Below are 21,560 nucleotides of genomic sequence, written 5' to 3'. Positions count from 1 at the left end.
TACCTGCCTTGTCTCCATTCTCAAGATAAAGTATACTTCAATTCCAGGAACTAACCAAGCAGACAAGCTGCTCTCTATGCGAATTCATATGAAAACTGAAAATACGGATTTGAGGAATAGTGGGCATTTTGCCATCAGGTGAGAGAGGCAGAAGTTGAATGATCACTTATGACTCAGTAGGCAATGTGAAGTTCAGAAAAGGTTTGAGGATGACTGGAGTGAGTATAGCAGACAGGGTATTTGTTTTGCACACATCTGGTGAATCTGGGTTTGATCCCTGGTACCACGTATGGTTTTCCGATCCATGCCAGGAGTGATCCCTGGAGCAGTCAGGAGTATCCCTGAAAACCACCCGGTATGGCTACAAACAATCCAAAACAATCCTGAAAGGTTTGAGGGAGGGGAGTGGCAGGTTGGCATTATAGAAAGTTTACTTAAGGAGCTGGTGTGAAAACTGGGGCCATGAAACTGAAGCAATCTACTTTGATAAATTACATATATGTATTATAATTAAAGGCATGAAGACAGAAATTCCTGAGGGGAAAGTTATATTAGGGGTCTTAGGAAGACTTTGAGGATGTGGAATTTGACAGAGCCTTAAAGAATAAGGTGGATTCCATCTGGTGGAGTTGAGGAAGGCTTTCCAGGCCTGGCAGACATGAAAACAAGGAGGGGACCTGTCACTATGGTGAATTTGGGCTAACAGATATTCCAGTTTGGAGCAGAACTGAATGCACAGGAGAGGGAAGAAGTGAATGAACCTGCAAGGTTTCCAGAAGTATATTCTGCTATAGTAGATAGGTCTGCAGAGATGGGAATTTGAGGGAAACTATTATATGGTTAACAGGATTATCTTTACTGTTTATTTCTTTTGTTGGGGGGGCATAACCGGTGGTGTTTGGAGACTGCTCCTGGCTGGATGCTTCTTGTGATGAAGGACCCACGTGATGCTGAGGATTGAACCAAGGGCTCCCACATGCAAAGTGTGTGTTCAGCCCTTTCAGCTATTTCCCTGGCCCCCTACTATTTGCTTTTAAAAATTAGCATGCTCATTTTAGAATAGAAGAGAGAGAATACAAGGTTTGAGGCACTTGGTTTACATGCAACTGACCCTGGTTTAATCCTTGGCACCTCAAGAAGGGGTCCAGAACACCACTGGGTATTTTGGGCTCAAATGCCCAATGTAATAAAATCAGTAATATGTATACAATATTTAGAAAACACCAGTGAACTTAAAAATTGACACAAAAAGAGATAAAAGGAAGCAAGAGTGCTGCCTCACACCCCTGCCCACACTCATTTTAGTAACTGCTTTTAGTTTTATTTTTTGATACCTAGATAATATGCTATGTGAGCATTTATCTTTTATCAAATTCAGACATTACCTGTTCTACTATGACAAATGGGGATTTAGATGCTTTTGTTTCTGGACCACACCTGATAATACTCATTACTCCTGGCTCAGTGCTGTGGATCACTCCTGGCAGTGCTGGGGGACCACGTACAGTGCCAACAATCAAACCAGAGCCTCCTGCTTGGAAAGCATGCACGTAACACTTTAAACTGTCCCTCTGTTATTTGTGTGTTTTGGGTTTTTTGGCCACACCAGCTTAGTGGTTACTTTTGGTAGTACTTGGGACCATGCAGTACTAGGGATCAGAACTGCACCTCCCAGGACTTCCACGTGCAAATTATATGCTACAATCCTTTAAGCTCCCTGACCCCCAAATTTAGGTGTTTAAAACAAGTCAAACTCCTTCCTGCCGTTGATAATATTTTTGTTAGGTACCTTTCTGATACCTTTATTTTCTGATTCATAGAGACAGTATGCCTATTTTGGGGGTGGAGTGGGTGTTTGTTATGGGGCCACAACCCATGATGCTAAGGGATTGCTCCCAGTGCCTTGCTCAAGAGTTCTCAATGGTGCTTGGACAGGGAAAGGGAGGGAGGGGTGGGGGAAGACCATGTGGTACTAGGAATTGAACCCAGGCCTCCTGCTTGCAAAGCATGCATACTAGCACTTTTAGCTATCTTAGATCATTCTTGATCAAAACTTTGTTAAATGAGAAAATATTTTTCTTTTTTCTCTCCTGTTAGCCTCCCAGCTTATGGAATCTAGTCTTATAAAACACTCATAAAAGTTAATGACACTGAATTCTGTTCTGTAAACAATTTTATGTGTGTATATTTTGCCTAAGTTTGGTAGGGCTGGAGCGATAGCACACGGTAGGGCATTCGCCTTTCACGCGGCGGGCCCGTGTTCGATTCATCCATCCGCTCCTCTTAGACAGCCTGGCAAGCTACCGAGAGTATCGCGCCCGCACAGCAGAGCCTAGCAAGCTACCCATGGCGTATTGGATATGCCAAAAACAGTAACAATAAGTCTCACAATGAGAGATGTTACTAGTGCCCGCTAGAACAAATCGATTGAGCAACGGGATAGTTTGGTAATTTGATTGTAAAAGTTGAAAAGCAGTGAGCAATTTTATTAATATGGCTATTCAGTACAGTCAATGAGTAATGTTTTTTCCTTGTTGCAATACTTTTTTCTTGAATTTTTTTATTTCGCTATTTTACTATTTTATCATACATTCCACTTGTGTTTCTTTTCTTTATTACATTAACTATTCCAACCCCTTCACCATCCTGCACTCCTTCAAGACACTCTCTGGAGCCCTTCCTATTTCTCAGATCTGGAGTAGTTGCTCCCAAAATTTGATACATGGATGTGATTCGGGGACGTTTCTTTACTACTTTCTTTGGTTATAGTCCATTATTTACTGCTACTTAAGATTCTTACTCTGCTTGATATTTCCATTGTTTTGATGACACATCTTTTTGCAGAATGGTTGTATAGAAGTCATGAGTCTTTGAATATCTTTACTATATCCTTAGATTTGTCTATAAAGTTTAGAGGTTAAAAGTCATTTTCCCACAGAATTCTAATGATATTATTCCACATTTGTCTCACATCCAGTTTGATATTTTGATGATAAATCTGATAATGATCTATAAATTGTTCCTTTATAGTGTCTCTTTCTCTTTGTGTGACCTCAATGACATGAATGTTAGATTTCTTGTTATGATCTCACATATCCCTAAGGCTCTATTTATGTTTTTCCCCATTTTTTTGTCTTCCATATTGTATAATTTCTGTCTATTTTCAAGTTCAACAGTTCTTTCCTTTGTCCTCTCCATTTTGCAGTTACTGTGTTTTTAAAAAAATTTAATTAATTAATTAATTATTTTTATTAGTGAATCACCATGAGGGTACAGTTACAGATTTGCATATTTTTATGCTTGTATTTCAGTCATACAATGCTCGAGTACTCATCCCGCAACCAGTACCCATTCTCCACCACCAATGATCCCAGTATCCCTCCCACCCCCACCCCACCCCGCCTCTATGACAGGGCATTCCCTTTTCTCTCTCTCCTTTTGGCTGTTGTGGTTTGCAATAGAGGTATTGAGTGGCCATTGTGTTCAATCTACAGTCTACTTTCAACACGCATCTCCCATCCCGAGCGGGTCTCCGAACCACACTTTACTTGGTGTAAACTTCTCTATCTGAGCTGCCTTTCCCCCTAGCATGTGAGGTCAGCCTCAAAGCCATGGAGCAAACCTTCTGGTACTTATCTCTACTATTCTTGGGTGTTAGTCTCCCATTCTGTTATTTTATATTTCACAGATGAGTGCAATCTTTCTATGTCTGTCTCTCTTGCTTGTTCTGACTCATTTCACTTGCATAAGACTTTCCATGTTGATCCACTTATATGCAAAGTTAATGACTTCATCTTTTCTAACAGCTGTGTAGTATTCCACTATGTCGATGTACCAGAGTTTCTTTAACCAGTCATCTGTTCTTGGGCACTCGGGTTTTTTCCAGATTCTGGCTATTGTAAACAGTGCTGTGATGAACATAAAGGTGCAGATGTCATTTCTACTATGCTTTTTTGTCTCTCTGGGATATATTCCCAGGAGTGGTGTTGCTGGGTCAAATGAGAGCTCAATTTCTAATTTTTTGAGAAGTGTCCATATTGTTATCCAAAAGGGCTGAACCAGTCGGCATTCCCACCAGCAGTGTAGGAGGTTCCCTTTCTCCCCACATCCACGCCAAAGCAGTTGCTTTTGTTCTTTTGGATGTGTGCCAGTCTCTGTGGTGTAAGGTGGTATCTCATAGTTGTTTTGATCTGCATCTCTTTGATGACTAGTGATGAAGAACATTTTTTCATGTGCCTTTTGGCCATTTGTATTTCTTCCTTGAGAAAGTTTCTGTTCATTTCTTTGTTCCATTTTCTGATGGATTGGATGTTTTCTTCTTGTAAAGTTCAACAAGTGCCTTATATATCCTTGATATCAACCACTTATCAGATGGATATTGGGTGAATATCCTTTCCCATTGTGCAGATTGTCTTTGTATTCTGGTCACAGTATCTTTTGAGATGCAGAAGCTTCTTAGTTTAATATAGTCCCATTTGTTTATCTGTTTCCACTTGGTTGGTCAGTTGCATATCATCTTTGAATATACTTTAGCTTCAATATCGTAAAGGGTTTTGCCGACCTTGTCTTCAATGTACCTTATGGATTGTGGTCTGATGTTGAGGTCTTTAATCCATTTTGATCTGACTTGTCCATGGTGTTAGGTCGAGATCTAATCACATTCTTTTGCATGTGGTTGTCCTGTTATGCCAGTACATTTTTGTTAAAGAAGCTTTCCTTGCTCCACTTCACATTTCTTGCTCCCTTATCAGAGGTTAAATTATCATATATTAGGGGTTGTGTGTAGGGATATTCCACCCTGTTCCATTAGTCTGTGGCTCTGCTTTTGTTCCGGTATCATGCTGTTTTAATTGTTAAGCTTTGTAGTAGAGCTTGAGGTGAGGGAAGGTAAATGCCTCCCATCGTCTTTTTCCCAAGAATTGCTTTAGCTATTTGTGGGGGGTTGTTGTTCCATATGAATTTCAGGATTGCTTGATCCATTTCTTTGAAGAATTTCATGGGTATCCTTATAGGGATTGCGTTGAATCTGTATAATGCTTTGGGGAGTATTGCCATTTTGATAATGTTGGTTCTCCCTATCCATGAGCAGGGCATATGTTTCCATTTCCTCATGCCCTCTTTTATTTCATGGAGTAGCATTTTATAGTTTTCTTTGTAGAGGTCCTTTACCTCCTTAGTTAAGCTGATTCCGAGGTACTTGATTTTCTGGGGCATGATATTGAATGGGATTGCTTTTATTCATGTCACTTTCCTCTGTCTCATTGTTTGCATATAGGAAGGCCATGGACTGTTGGGTATTGATTTTATAGCCTGCGACTTTACTGTACAAACCTATTGTTTCTAAGAGTTCTTGGTAGAGGCTTTAGAATTCTCTAGTTATAGTATCATATCATCTGAGAATAGTGAGAGTTTGATTTCTTCCTTTCCTATCTGGAGTCCTTTAATATCTTTTTCTTGCCTAACAGCTATTGCAAGTACTTCCAGTACTATGTTGAACAGAAGTGGTGAGAGTGGGCATCCTTGTCTTGTCCCTGATCTTAGAGGAAAGGTCCTTGGTTTTTCCCGATTGAAGATAATGCTTGCCATGGGTTTGTGGTAGATGGCTTTGACTTCAAAACCCATTTTGGTGAGAGTTTTCATAATATATGGGTACTGGATCTTGTCAAATGTTTTCTCTGCATGTATTGATATGATTATATGGTTTTTATATTTACTTTTGTTGATATGATGGATTATGTTGATTGATTTCCGAATGTTAAACCATCCTTGCATCCCAGGGATGAATCCCACTTGGTTGTGGTATATTATCTTTTTGATGAGTTGTTGGATTATATTTGCTAATATTTGGTTGAGGGTCTTCTCATCAGTGTTCATCAGGGATATTGGTCTATAGTTTTCTTTGTTAGTGGTGTCTTTGTTTGCTTTTTGTATTAGGGAGATATGTGCCTCATAGAAACTGTTTGGGAGAGTTCCTGTTTCTTCAATTTCCTGAAAAAGCTTGAGAAGTACTGTCAACAGGTCCTCTTTAAATGTTTGGAAGAATTCGCTCGTGAACCCATCTGAACCAGGACTTTTGTTTTGGGGAAGACTTTTAATTACAGTTTCAATTCCTTGATATTAATGGGTCTATTCAGGTATTCCATGTCTTCTTGGTTCAGTCTTGGGAGATTGTAGGAATCAAGGAATTTATCCATTTCTTTTAAGTTCTCTTGTTTCGTGGCATACAGACTTTCAAAGTAGTCTCTGATGATCTTTTGAATTTCATTGTTTTCTGTTGTGATGTTGTGTTGTGATGATCCCTTCTTTTGTGGTGATCATTTTCATTTTTGATTCGGTTTATTAGGGTTCTCTCTCTGTTTCTTTGTGAGTCTTGCTAGTGGTTTATCAATCTTGTTTATTTTCTCAAAGAACCAGCTATTGATTTCATTGACTTTCAGATTGTTTTTTGGGTTTCCATGTTGTTAATTTCTGCTCTGTTTTATTATTTCTTTCCTTCCGTCTGGTTTGGGTTCCTTTTGCTGGTCCTTTTCTAAGATCTTGAGCTGTGAAGTCAAGCTATGTAGGCCATTTCTTCCTTCCTGAGGAATGTATTGCAGATATATAAATTTTACCCTTAACATTGCTTTAGCTGCATCCTATAGATTCTGCTAGCTCTTGTCTTTATTCTCATTTGTTTCGAGGTATCTTTTGATTTCTTCCTTGATTTCCTTCCTCACCCACTCATTGTTCAACATTGAGTTGTTTAATATCCAGGTGTTTGATTTGGTTCTCTGCATGTGTGTGTGTGATTAGCTCCTACAGCACATTGTGGTCTGAAAAGATAGTTGATCAATTTCTATCTTCCCAATTCTATTGAGGTATGTTTTGTGACCCAGCATGTGGTTTGTTTTGGAAAATGTTCCATGTGCAGTGGAAAAGAATGTGTATTCTTTTTCTTGCGGGTGTAATACCCTGTATAGGCTATTAGCCCTGTCTCCTCCATTTCTTCCTTCAGAACTAGTGTTTTCTTGCTGAGTTTTGTTCTTGTTGATCTATCCAGAGGTGATAAGGGAGTGTTGAAGTCTCCGTCTACTATTATGCTGCTAGCGATGTCCTCCTCAAAATCTGTTAGCAGTGTTTTAAGTATTTAGCTGGTCCCTCATTAGGTGCGTATACGTTTAAGAGTGTGATTTTTTCCCTGTTGAACACATCCCTTGATAAATAGAAAATGACCTTCGCTGTCCCTTATAATCTTTTTCAACCTGAAATCTATATTGTCGGATACCAGTATGGCCACCCCGGCTGTTTTGAGGGAGTTGTTTGCTTGCCGGATTGTTTTCCGTCCTTTGACTTTGAGTTTGTGTTTGCTCTGACTGTTCAGATGTGTTTCTTGTAGGCAGCGGAATGTTGGGTTTAGTTTCTGAATCCATTTTGCCACTGTGTCTCTTAATTGGTGCATTTAGACCATTGACATTGAGAGAGATTATTGTCATGGGATTTTGTGCCATCTTTCTGTAGGGTTTGTGGTTCTTCTAGGGTTTTTCCTTGTCTTACAGTGGCCTCTTTAGTCCTTTTTTGCCTTTTGTGTCACACCTGGCGATGCTCAGGGCTCAATCCTTGCTCTGCACTCAGGAATCACTCCTGGCGGTGCTCAGGAGACCATCTGGGATGCTGGAATCGAACCCAGGTCAGCCGCATGCAAGGCAAATGCCCTACCCGCTGTACTATCGCTCCAGCCCCCCTTTAGTCCTTTTAAGTTTTATTTTGAGTCAGTGAAATTCCTGGGCAGTTGTTTATCCGTGAAATAGTGTACCATTCCTTCAATTTTGAGTGAGAGTTTAGCCAAATAAAGTATTCTTGGTGAGGCATTCATTTCTTTGAGTTTTTTCACTATATCCCACCATTGTCTTCAGGCTTGATAGGTTTCCTCTGATAGGTCTGCTCTAAATCTAAGGGGTGCTCCTTTGTGTGTGATTTCCTTCTTTGACCTTGCTGTTTGCAGTATTGTGTCTCCATCCATGGCATCTATCATTCTGACTATGATATGCTTTGGAGTGTTTTTATTAGGGTCTCTTAGCTGGCACCCTTCTGGCTCCTTAGATCTGGATGCCTGCATTCTCTAACTCTGCGAACTTGTCAGCAATGATTTCTTTAACTGTGGCTTTTTCATTGGGGTTGCTTACCTTTCCTCCTGGTACCCTGATGATTGTAATGTTGTTCCTCTTGGAATCATCCCCTAGTTCTCTGATTCACCTTAGAGCTATTTTGAGGTCTTTCCCCATTATTTGTTGTTGCCTGTACGATTTCTGCAGCTCATCCTCAAGTTCACTGATTCTGTCTTCGGCTGTAGCCATTCTAATTTTGAAGGCACCTATTGAGTTTTTTATTTCATTGACTGAAACTTTTATTAGTCGCACTTCTGATTTTAGCTTTCTTATTTCTGCTCTCCTTTCTTCTTGTGTTTTGTTGGCAGTCTGTTCTGCTGTTTCTTTCATTTCCTCCTGTAATTTTCTGGATGTCTGCTCCATTGTTTCTTTGAGTTCCTTGAACATCCTGAGCATTTCATCTCAGAATTCTTTATCAGAGATCGTATTTGTGGGTAACCCCTGTTGAGGATTCTGGACTTTTTTCTTTGTCCTCTCCTCGTAGTGGGAATTTGTGCTATTTTTTCATGTTGCTGTGGTTGTGTAGGGGTAAAACCTTCCAGCTTACTAGCACTATTTCCTCTTATTGCAAGGAAGTATTCTGTATGAGCTTGGTTGTGTTTGAGGTGGACAGGTTGTTTTCCGCAGTCTTAGGTGATAAAAGTTTGGCTATGAGTTGAGAGTGCTGGAAAGGGGGAATATAACTATGGTCGCAAAGAAGGCCACACCCACTTCTTTGCTTAGGAATCACCCCTGGCAGTGCTCCGGGGAACCATATGGAATGCTGTGGATCAAATCTGGCTTGGCTGCATACAAGGCAAATGTCGTACCCACTGTACTAATCTCCCCAGCCCCAGAAAGATTCTAGATTTTATTTAAATATTCTGGTTTAGTTTACTTCCTCAGACATTGTGCTACCAGTGTAAGGAGGGACACTGCTAGCTGGTTATGGGAAGCCAGGAACTCTACTTAGTTTTCTCTTGATACTCCAGGGGAGGGTTTCCTCATTATTTCTGACTTAGGGTACAGAGCTCCACTCTCCAACCTTTAATACAATCCCAGTAGGAAAGATATGATACTTTACACCTACTGAGGGTGGAAGTTTAGGTCCTTACTTGACTTTTACTGGTGGGACCACTTTTTTCTGTAGTGTTGGGAGTAGAGTGGCTATTATCTAATTGACATCTACAGCATTAAGTTGAGGGCAGGAGGTGGTAGGGTATGTGAGTATAAAAAGCAAACCCAGAGAATTCACCATACTGTCACTCTTCTGCTGCTGAGTTCCTCAGCAAGTTTGTATTTTATCTTTCAATGTCTACTTTATGCTAGACACAAATATAATTTACATGTAGTTTATGATATCCCAAGATTTTAGCTGTGCTTAGTGAAAGGAATAAGGAATAATAATTTTATTCCATCTACCCCCACTTTAAAGAGTTATTATAAGAATTTTATTCTTTAGTATTCTGGAATCTCTTAATGTAGTTTTGGGGCTTTGTCATTCATTTGTTAAGTCCCTACATTTTGACATCATTTAACGCTGGGAAATTCCTTATTAGTTCTTTGATGTGTTCCTCTCCTATTTTTTTGTTCTTACCTGGAACTCCTTAAATTTGGATGTTATGCCTTCTGAATTGATCTTTTGTAGATTTTATATAACACACACATGTAGTATATAATCTACACATACCTTGTAGATTTTCCTATGACCTCCTCCATTCCAAGATCTCAACCTCTCTTTTGATTTGGTTTACTTACTCGGAAAGATTTAACATTGTATTACAACTCTTTGATTGCATTTGTTTTGATTTTGACAATTGCATTTAAAATTTTTAGAATTTCCACTCATGTTCTCTTTCTTAACATCCTGTTCTTGTTTAATGGGTGAACTGTTGAACCACTCTGAAAATAATAATTATTTTAAAACACCTATTTCCTTTGGGATTCATTTTCCTGCTGTTTATTTTAGTCTCTTTTTTTCAGTTTGAAGGTTTTTTCCCTGTCATGCCTGGTGAGCCATGTTTTTTATTTATACTCAAGAATGTCGCATTAAAAATCGGATTGGATTTTTATGGGGATTGTGACTAGGTGACTAGTGGATTTCTTTTAGAATGATTGGAGAACTGATTGCTATGTTGAAAAATCTCTGAATACCAGAATGCAAAGATCTTTTCTCTGAGATTGTTCATTTTCCATATATAAGTACACTCTGATTTTTTTTTTAGAATTATTTTTTTTTCTTTTTGGGTCACACCCAGCGATGCACAGGGGTCACTCCTGGCTCATGCACTAAGGAATTACTCCTGGTGGTGGGATGCTGGGATTTGAATCTGGGTTGGCTGCGTGCAAGGCAAATGCCCTACCCGCTGTGCTATTGCTCCAGCCCCTAGGATTTTTTTAAAAAATTTTATTAGTGAATCACATCAGGTACAGTTACAAACTTATGAACTTTCATGTTTGCATTTTGTCTACATCCCTCCACCAGTGCCCATTCTCCTCCACCAATGTTCCCAGTATCCCTCCCACCACCTACACCCAACCCCCACCACCCCACCCTGCCTCTGCGGCAGGGCATTCCTTTTTGTTCTCTCTCCTGTTGGATGTTGTAGTTTGCAATAGCATACTCTGATTTTTGCTGAATGCTTTACTATGAGTTTTGGACGAGGGGGTTGTTCAATATGCAACTTTCCAGTTAATCTCTGTTTCAGTCCTACAGCTCACTCCCACATTACGTCATACCTGGCATTAAGACCCCAGACACTCTAGACTTCTACAGAGAAACATCAACTCCTTCCTCAGTTGCATTGACTCCATGCATACTCCAGGCTATGACTTCCTCTACCGTGCTTCATCACAATTCCTGCATTGACCTCCGGTCTTCTAATTTGTTGAACTCTTTTACTAAATGACCACTCTCATTTCCTTCATCATTGTATTTTATAATTAAAAAATATTTTTGCTATCATTTTAGCAGAGCCTCAAGTGGGAGTGGAGGTAAACATATGGTAAGTCAGTCATGTTGACCTGTGAATCTACTAGTCTACTTGTAGCTTTATATTTTTCTGGTAACTATCTTCATGTCTCTAATTACATATTTTTCAACTTACCTACATTTGTCAACTTATCCGTTCCAGACATTATCTGTTGACTCCTTGCTATTTATTCCACCCAACTGTTCACCTCTAATACCCCCAGTATGGCTATATAATTAATGATAAAGCCTCTGTTCCTTACCTTTATGCTTTTAAATAACAGAGCTGTGCGCCTTCTTTTTTATACCTCATCTTCTGTCATTTGTCCTTTTATATTAACATGATTAATAGCATTTACATTCTGTTCTGTAACCCTGATTAAGTCACTTATAATTTGCTGACAGGTCATTCTGACAGTTTAGTCAATAAAATGTTTATGTTGTTATGTAAATACTGTTCTCTAAAGCTCTAATTCATTTACTAGAATTATATTTCTTTTTCCTCCTGGAGTTTCAAATTGCCTGTCACTTTTCCTTATGTTGTCTGACTTTATTTGATTCTCAAGTTGTTCCACATCCTCAAGGAAATTCTAAAATTATTTTAATCCCCCCCTTTTCCCAGATCCATTATTCCTGGAGCCTTCCGTCTTCCTGCTCCAATTTGGACTGATTGCTCTGTAGGCCTGCAACACAACTGTCATCCTGCGACGTCCCTTCATTACTCTTCTGGGTTGGACGCAGTCTTTCCTGCACCCTAATATCTTCCTCTTTCTTTATTCCTTTTCAGTGGACTTTGTAGTTGTTCTCCAACACCAATTTTACTCTTTTCCTATTGTATAAAACTATGCAATTTGAACAGGATTGACCTCACCACCAGCTCTAGGTCATTGTCACTGTCATTGTCATCCCATTGTTCATCAATTTGCTCGAGCGGGCACCAGTAACATCTCTATTGTGAGACTTGTTACTGTTTTGGGCATATCTAATATGCCATGGGTAGCTTGCTAGGCTCTGCCGTGCAGGCGGGATACTCTCGGTAGCTTGCCGGGCTCTCTGAGAGCGATGGAGGCAAATGCCCTACCCGCTGTGCCATCGCTCCAACCCTAGGTATTGGACTTTATTGGTGTACACTGATCTGAGTAATCTCAGTCCCTTGCTACAGTGATGATTGGTTCAGAGATTATCCAGTTTGACACTTAGAACTTCAGTTCAGTTTATGAGTAAAGAGGTGGTTTGTCTTCTCCTGGATATGAACAAAGAAGCATGTAGTCTGATTGCTGATGTTAGCAATCTTGTGAAGATGTAGCTGACAAAATTAAAGAGGCAGAACCAAGAGATTCATGGAAAAATGAAACTATATTCCTGACAGTGCTAAGCCTACTGTCTCCCCTACTGCAAGTTAAGTGAGCCAATAAATTTCAATTGTCATTTAATCCAGTTTGAGGCTTTTTTTAATTGCATGTGCTTGAAACTATTTTGACTTATACTTTTTGCTATTTTGCTTTAGAGGGATATTGACCACATTTTTAGTTATATGAAGCACTATAATAAGTGGAGCACTTTTTTAAAGAATAGGAAGAAGAGTATATGCGGGTGATGGAAAACCAAAACAATGGACTCTCATAACTGCCTTGCATATAAAAATTCCCATCTTGTTCTAGAGTATTTCCTCCTGCATCAGTCTTGAAGTTAAGGCTTCACTCTCTACTATGGAATTGAAGGTGGGTAGAACTTCATTTCTCTGCTCACTAGGCAAAATGACTGAATACTCTGATCATGACTTTGAATCCAGAGCCAGCAACATAAAGGAAACAGGAATATATAAATTAAGTGATGTGAGGCTGAAGAGATAGTACATGTACATGGCTTAAGGCACTTGTCTTGCATGCACCTCACCCCAGTTTGATCCCAGCAACACTATGTTGCTGGTTTACTAAGTTTACTAAGGTGGGCAAGAAGATGAGGATGGGGTTTGGCAGCAAAACTGCCAAAAATGAAATAAGACAAGAGAGAAGACTTGAATGGTTTACTGGACTGATGAAAATAATGTGCCTTGGATCGAAAAGCATGATTAGTACAATTCTGAGATTTAACTACAAATAAATAAGAATGAAAAGAGGATGGTTAGAATTCAACTATAGCCACTTGGTGTTGGAAAGACAACCAGAAGCCCATACTGGAATAGCCATAGCAGTGTATTTTGTTCCTCTGTTCCCACTGTGTCACCTTTTTTGTGACCCCTTCTGCCTCTTCTCCAGAATTCTGTGAGCTACATAATTTGTAATACTTATCTACTCAAGTTAACAAGCAGTTTCTGTCACTAATGTTCAAGAATACTGATTGCTACATCACATGTTTTGTTGAACAACATCCTCAAGTAACTTCTTTTATTTGTTTGTTATTGTTATTTTGGGGTCTTATCCAGTGATGCTCAGGGGTTACTTCTGGTTCTACACTCAAGAATTACTCCTGGTGGAACTCCAGGAATCTGGGTTGGCTGTGTGAAAGGCATGTGCCCTACCCGATGTTACCTTTCCCAAGTCTGCAAGTAACATCTTAAGAAAGGTAAATTTACAAAACAAAAGAACATAACATCCAGATACAAAAAAGGGGGTGAACTGAGAAATAGTGTAGTGGGTGCTTGCCTTGCATGAAGCCGACACAGTTTCAATGCCCCTATATGATCCTATATGATCCCCCAAGATCTTCCAGGAGTGATTCTTGATCAGAGAACCAGGAGTTAGGCTGGAGAGTACAGCCTAGTACAGTTGGTAGGTCATGCAGCCCACCCAGGTTTTATCTTTGGTACCTCATATGGTCCCACAAATCCACAAGCGTGATTCCTGAGCACAGAGTTGGGAGTAATTTCTGAGCATTATCGGGTATGACCCAAAAACAAAAAAACGGAACCAGGAGTAAGCCCTGAACACTGCCAGGTGTGGCCTCCAAACCGAAAGAAAACAAGAAAAGTAATTTTGGGAGATGGAGTGAGAGTACAGTAGACAGACTTCTTGTCTTTTTTTTCTTATTTCATTTTTATTTTTATTTTTTAATTTTTTTTAATTTTATTGAATCACTGTGAGATAGTTACAAGCATTCATGTTTGGGTTACAATCTCACAATGATCAAACACCCATCCCTCTACCAGTGCACATTCCCCACCACCAATATCCTGGGTTTACCCCCCCTTTCCCACCCTCCCCCTGCCCCTATGGCAGACAATATTCCCCATACTCTCTCTCTACTTTTGGGCATTATAGCTTGCAACACAGACACTGAGATAGACCTCTTGTCTTACGTACAGCCGACCTGGGTTTTGTCTCCAGCACTGTCTATATTCCCTAGAGCATTGGCAGGAGTCAACTATGATTACAGAGCCAAGAGTAAGCTCTGAGAACAGCCAGTGATATCAAAATACAAGCAAAAGGTAAATTTGGGTGTCTTTACATGTCCAAATATATAGTATCTTACCTTCATATTTGAATCAGCATTTGAATTGTTTTTTAAAAGGGGTATAGAAATAGGGGATTATCTATGTGGTGCCCACACAGTGTTCACCAGGACTTGTACTTACTGGCCACAGTACTCATGCATTTGTTTTACAATTGTCATGCTTGCTGCAGATTGCATTCTTTTATTTGTGGGACTTATGCATACCTGGCTGGAAATTTCTTGTGCTAGGGATCACAGATAGCAAAGCAGCTAGGCTTAAACAGCAGAGCTACTGGGACCAAATTCAGTTCTTATGGCAGAACTGGGGATAGAACTCACAGACTCTTGCTTGCAAGAGTACTCTAAGTCAGTGTTCTTCAACCTTTTTTTTTTTACCTGTGGACTGGCACTTATAACCGAGGTGGTAAACCAGTGGTTTTCAACCATATTACACCTGAAATAGTAATCTCTGTCCATGGACCATTGGTTGAAAACCACTGTTCTAAGCCATTAATTCCCATTTCCCTAGAATTTTTAAGTTTATTTTTATAGGGGTCTCCCCAGCAGTGCTTGGGGACTTGGAGGCCACTCCCAGTAATACTCTGTGGGCTAGATAGTTTGGTGATTGGCTGGTGGGACTGGCATTTACTATGCCCCTTTGAGCCATCTCCTTGTCCCCTGGGATATTTTAAATGTTAGATAAAAACATTTATACTGGAAAAAACAATCCAGTTAGTTCTTTTTCAGTCTTTTCTCTATAGAAATCAATAGCAGTCCAAACCTATACATCTCATGATGTGATCCAAACTGAGTATCTTCTGAGCAAAGGCCTGGGAAGAAATCTCTTTCATACACATCTCTCAAAACAAAATATTTTTAGGTACATTCTATTCCAAAATTATGTTTAGTATAAAAAAATCAATTCAATTGAAGCTTTATAGTTGTAAGAACACTTCAATTATGTCATTACACAGAACACTTAACCTTTCAATCAGAGTGGATATTGTTTCAGTGCTTACTGTGTGCCAGGCATTTGAATAACCTTCATTTAATAAAGCAAGGCTCTCAGATGTCACTTTTCCAGGGTCACAGAGCTAACAAATGACACGTAGGAAATTGCATCAAAACTGTCTACTAATTGTCAACTCAAGCACTACAGAACTGCAGTGATTTCCACCAGCTATGTTCAGGTTACAGGTGAAAGTACATTTTTCTCTAAGATCAAATGTCACCACACTTTCATCTAAGTGAAGAGCATAGTGAGATATCTTCATTTAAGTGAAGAGAATATTTTGTTAACTTCACTTGAATGGTAAATTAAATTCTTTTACTCTGGAGGCAGAAAACCACTAACATGCTTTGCATGCCGAAACTTCAAGTTCAGTCCTCTGCACTGCACTGTTCCCTAAATACTGTCCACAGTAGTCTCCAAACACATAGCTGGAAATAGCCAGGGATTGTGGCCTTTCAAACTGAAGAAAAATATTTTTTTCTATAGAATCTGTTACACTTAATTTTTTTGTTTGGGGGCCACACCCAACTGTACTCAGGGTTTATTTGTAGCTCTCTGCTCAGGAATCACTCCTGGCGGGACTCAGGGGACCACATAGGGTGCCAAAGACTGAAACACGGTTGGCCACATGCAAAGCACACTCCTTACCTGCTCTCCTATCTGCCCAGCCCCAATGCTTTAATTCTTTCTCTTGGGGCCACTCTCAGGGATGGTCAGGGGCTTCTCCCAGCTCTGTGCTCCAGGGGCCATGCAGTGCTAAGGAATGGTCCTACCCTTCATGCATTCTAGCCCTTTAATCTGTCTTCTTGGCCCACAATCTTATTTCTTTTCATTTTCAATACAGTATAAGTTGCAAATGAGCTCATAAGAAAACCCAGAAATATTCTTGCTGCTCCTTCCCACTGTAAGGCTTGCTCCCTAAAGGAAACAGTTTTAAGCCAATTTTGTTGACTTGGACTTTTTTTTCTGGCATTTACAATCCCCAGCCTTCTTCTCCCTTGGCATATACCACTCAGAGACAGAAGAGTTAGTTAAATTCTTAGCCTCCCTTGCAGCTAGAAATGGCTCTGTGTCTGTCATATAAAGGCTTTTGCTTTCCTTAGATACACATGGCTGACACTGTCCTTTCCTTTTTTCCTGCCTTGATTATAATTGTGCTGCTTGCATCTTCAACAGCAGTTATTGTGACTGATAAAAATGGGCATGAAGGGGCTGAAGCAATAGCACAGCGGGTAGGGCATTTGCCTTGCACACGGCCGACCCGGGTTCGATTCCCAGCATCCCATATGGTCCCCCGAGCACTGCCATGAGTAATTCCTGAGTGCAGAGCCAGGAGTAACCCCTGAGCATCGCCGGGTGTGACCCAAAAAGCAAAAAAAAAAAAAATGGGCACGAAGATGAAAAGTCAACATATTAAGGAAGGAAAAAAAAGAGACTTGTTCCTTGATGGCATCATTGAATAGCTGAACTAATGCCATACTTCCATTAATAATAAATTAACTTCCCCCCAGAATAAATAATGCCATATATGTGTAAGCCATAAACCCATGTCAATGAATTTTTGTTACTTGTAATTGAAAGGATTTTTGATGGACCATCATTTTTCTACAAAATATGCTTCTATTACTACTTCTTGCAATTGGAGGCAGTCTCTCTCTCCCTCTCTCTTTGTGGGCCACCCTCAGTGATTCTCAGGGACTACTCCCAGATCATTGATCAGGGGTCTTTCCCAGTGCTATTCTGGGGCCTGTGCAGTGCATGTTATTGAACTTCAGCTTCTTGCATGCAAAACATTTTGTCTCCTTTAAACTCTCTCCCAGACCCTGAGGTACTGTCTCTTTTAAATTTTTTTTTTATTTAATTGAATCATCATGAATTACAAAGTGGCAATGTTTTCACGAATGAGTTTTAGATGTATAATGTTGCAACACCAATCTCATCACCATTGTCCATTTCACTCCACCAGTGTCCGCAGTTTCATTCCCACCTGTCTCCCCATTTTAATTTTTATTGTTTCCTCCCCTCCCTTGGCATTGTGGTTTACAATATTGTTACTAAATAGTGTACCATGCATATAATTTTACCCCGTTTCATCACCCAGTCCTCATCCAGAGCACTATCTCTTAACATCTCATTTGATAGACAATTTACCTCTTATTAACTTCCTTTACAAATACCTTTGTGTTCCCTCCCTTCACTATTTTACTATCCTGATGGCACAGTTCTAGTAAATAAGTCGTTGCTGCAGAGTTAACTGTAAGCTAACTGTAACCATGTGAACATGGTACAGAGCAAAAGGAGAGTGGGGAAGTAAATTCAGTTCTCCCCCCTGCATTGCTCTATGCCTCATTCCCAGAATATGTATATATTTCCTGTGTCAGAGCCTTACAGGATTTTGTAGGTAGAATAGTGTTTTCCACACCAGTCAACTGCCATGTGTTGACTATACCTCTTCCTTCCAGACCTTGATTTCTTAGTAACTACCACTCTAGCCTCTGTTGAACTCTTTTCCCTGTTCACAGGCCTTCCTCCAATTTTCTTTAAGATTGTGGTTCTGTGCACTTGATTTTTTTTTCACTTTAAAAAATTTGTGTTTTGGGGCCACACCCAGTGGTGCTTAGGTCTGACTCCTGACTTTGTGCTTAGGAACAACTCCTGGCATATTTTGGGGACCATATGGGATGCTGGGGTTTGAATCTGGGTCAGCCATGTGCAAGAAAATTGCCCTACCTGCTGTACTATCTCGCCACTCCCTATAATCTGAATTTTAAATGCTCCAGATTATCTGGATATGTCCCTACATGTGTAGAAAAACATTTATGAACCATTGGCAATGAAAAAGGTCAGGGTTTTGGGAATCTGGTAGATTGACATTTAGTTATGACTCTTTGACTTTCTTACTCAAGTAACCTCTGTGGACCTTAATTTTCTCCCTTACGAATTGAGAATAATAATGTCTCTGCTGGGATTCTCAGAAGATTTTCATAGATACTGTATTTAAAGGATCCAACACAGACTAGACATACCATAGATTCCGAAAAGATTAGAGATGATCACATTCTTGTTTGTTTTAGAGACACACCTGACAATACTCAGGATCTATCCAGTTCTGTGTTAGGGGCCATTCCCTGAAGAGGGAGCATGTGGTGCCAGGGATTGAGTCCCAGCCTCCCACATGCAAATCATGTACTCATCCCATTGAGTTATTTCTCATACCTAGAGGTGGTCACATTCTAATGGGAGGAAGTGGGAAATATGATTAGAAAGAGTTGGATCAGGTTTTAGGAGGACCTTAAATACCAGGACTTGTTCTTTTAACACATTTTTAGCAGGGTATGACTCAGTTCACCCCAAATTAGTGTGGTGTGGAGAGAGAGCAGTAAGCACTTGGACCAGCAGCTCTTGAGTTAAAATCTTGCTCTGCATCTGAGTTATTTGTAACCCGTTGTCATGGCAACAAGTTTGGCAAGCCAGCCAGTGCTGCAAGCTCCTGACAGTAGGAAGGGGAGGGCAGTGGGAGAAGATGGAAGATTTGCTGCGGGTGTGTGTGTGTGGGGTGGGGGTTTGGCTGTGGCCAGAACCTCACTTCCTCTGATTTGTCTGAAGTGTTTAGTTGGAGATAAGAGTGAGCATTCTCCAGGGGAAATAACTGGATGCTGGAAACTCCTGCTCCATCTTCTGATATGCTAGTTGTGAACAGAGACCCAGAGAAGCTCTGCACCTAACTCAATATCACATAGCAAGTTGGGGACAAAGACTGTACTAGATATATATTTTTTAATTTTGAAATTTTATTTTCATAAGGTTGTTCAAATTAATTGATTACATTCAGTATTTCAACACCAATCTCACCACCATTACACCTTCCCACCACCATTATTTTGAATTTTCCCACCACCATTTAAGCCTGCCTGACACAGGCAGATGCTAGATAATTTATTTTCTATTCTTTATTATGAATATCATGAAAGGTCATGTTTCTGCGACAGCAGCCATGCACTCCTGGAATTCTAAAATTGTAAATGATTGGGGTCCAGAGACATCTCTGTAGGGCGCTAATCCATTTTGAGATTCATTTATGAGTCTCTGGATCAAGGCTGTCTATGCGCTTAAATGGCACCTGGAGGCAGTTTGTGGGCGTAACAGGCAGAACCCTGGAGGCGTGGGAAGACAGGAAGGGGTGGCCCATCCCCACTGCCACCTTGTGGCCTGAAGTCTTCAGTCTCTGGTCCCATGTATCTGGGGGTTTCTTCTGGAAGTTTGTGGCCACTGAGGGTTCATTTGGCATGGTCGGATGTACTAGATATTTTTTAAAATGAAAGGACTCAGGACCATATAACTGAAGCACAGTAAACTGAACCTTTGCAAACGTTTCATCCACCTCTTCACCAACATATACATGCTTTGGTTGTTTATATAGGAAACCTATGACTATGAGTAGGTTAGAACTAACACAGCAACTTAAATGCTGACTTGATAACAAAAGTCAGAGACCTCTGGTTTTGTGCTCCCAAGGGAGTGGTATTCAACATTCAGAAACCCTCTCACTGCTAACTGCCAAGATTATCCTGTTGAGAATATGGACTTGACTTCCTTGGCCTTTAACCTCATCAAATTAAATGCGCATTTATTTATTTATTTATCTATCTATCTATCTATTTATTTATTTATTTTTAAGTCTATTTATCTATTTATTTTGCTTTTTGGGTCACACTCGGTGATGCTCAGGGGTTACTCCTGGCTTTGCACTCAGGAATCACTCCTGGCGGTGCTCAAGGGACCATATGGGATACTGGGAATTGAACCTAGCCGGCCATGTGCAAGGCAAACGCCCTACCCGCTGTGCTATTGCTCCAGCCCCAAATGTGCATTTATTTAGGCCACATCTCTCACACACTTCTTCCCCACATACCTCTTTCTTCTATAGGTGTGTTTTCCACTGACAATGGGTATGCTGTTACATGAATGTTCCCTGGGCCCATCACAGCATGGAACAATCATACATGCCTCCTTTTTCCTTAAAAATCACACATAAGTTCTAGGCATCTTCTGAAATTGTTTTTATTTTTTTTTTTTAGTTTTGGGAGACACACTTAGCAGTTATCAGTGACTACTCCTGACTATGGGTTTGGAGTTTTCTCCTGGCAGTGCTGGAATTGAACCCAGTCCTGTGAATAGAGCATGCAGTCAGTTTGTTGAATTATCTCTCTGGCCTCTGGAATTCTTTAATATGATTCATGTCTCAAAGTTGCCATTCTTTGCATCACAGTTTTGGAGTTGGAAATCTAACGGAGCAAAGTGAATGTTCTCAGGTTTCACTACTAGTCTTAGCCAGAATTCCTTTTCTCCCAGAAGGTGTTTATGACCTTTGTCTCCTACATTAACTTGCTAGCTTTAGAATTCCTCCTGCAATCATCTTTGTTTTGATCCCCTTGGCACTTGTGCAATACATTTTCCCTGTGTTTTCTTCTGTATAACCTCAACTCCTCTACTCTCACACTATCCATACATTCAACTGATACTACTTTTACTTTTTTGCTTTTTGGATCACACCCGGTGATGCACAGGGGTTACTCTGGCCCATGCACTCAGGAATTAATCCTGGCGGTGCTAGGGGGACCATATGGGATGCTGGGAATTGAACCTGGGTTGGCAGCAGGCAAGGCAAACTCCCTACCCACTGTGCCATCGCTCCAGCCCCTGATACTACTTTCTGTCTCTCAAATCCACCTTACTTCTTCATCCTCTGCATCTTCTCTGCTCAACAGCCCTCATGAGAGAAGCCCCATATCTCCTCCTTAGCTCTGAGCTTCCATATAGGCTATCTTCAACCTATCATTTTGCACACCAGCAGTGAATGGGCAGTGACTCAGAGCCAACACATTACTTTAATAAGCGACACACAAAAATAAAACTCTAATTATTTGGCAATAAAGGTCATGCACAGTTTTGACCCCTGCCAAACTCTCAAGTCTCATCACCTGTCACTCTTAGTCACTAAACTGACTGTATGTGGTTCCTA

General features: G+C 40.3%; 1 protein-coding gene across 3 annotated transcripts in view; it reads left to right on the top strand.

The window, feature by feature from the left end:
- The window catches only part of SMC1A (structural maintenance of chromosomes 1A), a 120,527-nt gene that overhangs the window by 69,676 nt on the left and 29,291 nt on the right, over positions 1–21,560 (top strand). The window contains exons 23-24 of one of the 3 annotated variants that reach the window (XM_055123224.1): positions 11,095–11,128; positions 11,717–12,509. The exons of the other annotated variants lie outside the window; for them this stretch is intronic. Coding sequence (XP_054979199.1) covers positions 11,095–11,128; positions 11,717–11,764 — 82 coding nt within the window. The 3' untranslated portion in view covers positions 11,765–12,509. Of the gene's footprint in view, positions 1–11,094; positions 11,129–11,716; positions 12,510–21,560 lie in introns of those variants that run through there. 3 annotated transcript variants of the gene reach the window in all.

The sequence above is a fragment of the Sorex araneus genome, chromosome X (assembly GCF_027595985.1).
Source record: "Sorex araneus isolate mSorAra2 chromosome X, mSorAra2.pri, whole genome shotgun sequence".
Lineage (NCBI taxonomy): Eukaryota > Metazoa > Chordata > Mammalia > Eulipotyphla > Soricidae > Sorex > Sorex araneus.
The sequence above is the reverse complement of the archived record's forward strand: the minus strand, read 5'-3'. Positions and strand labels throughout refer to the sequence as shown.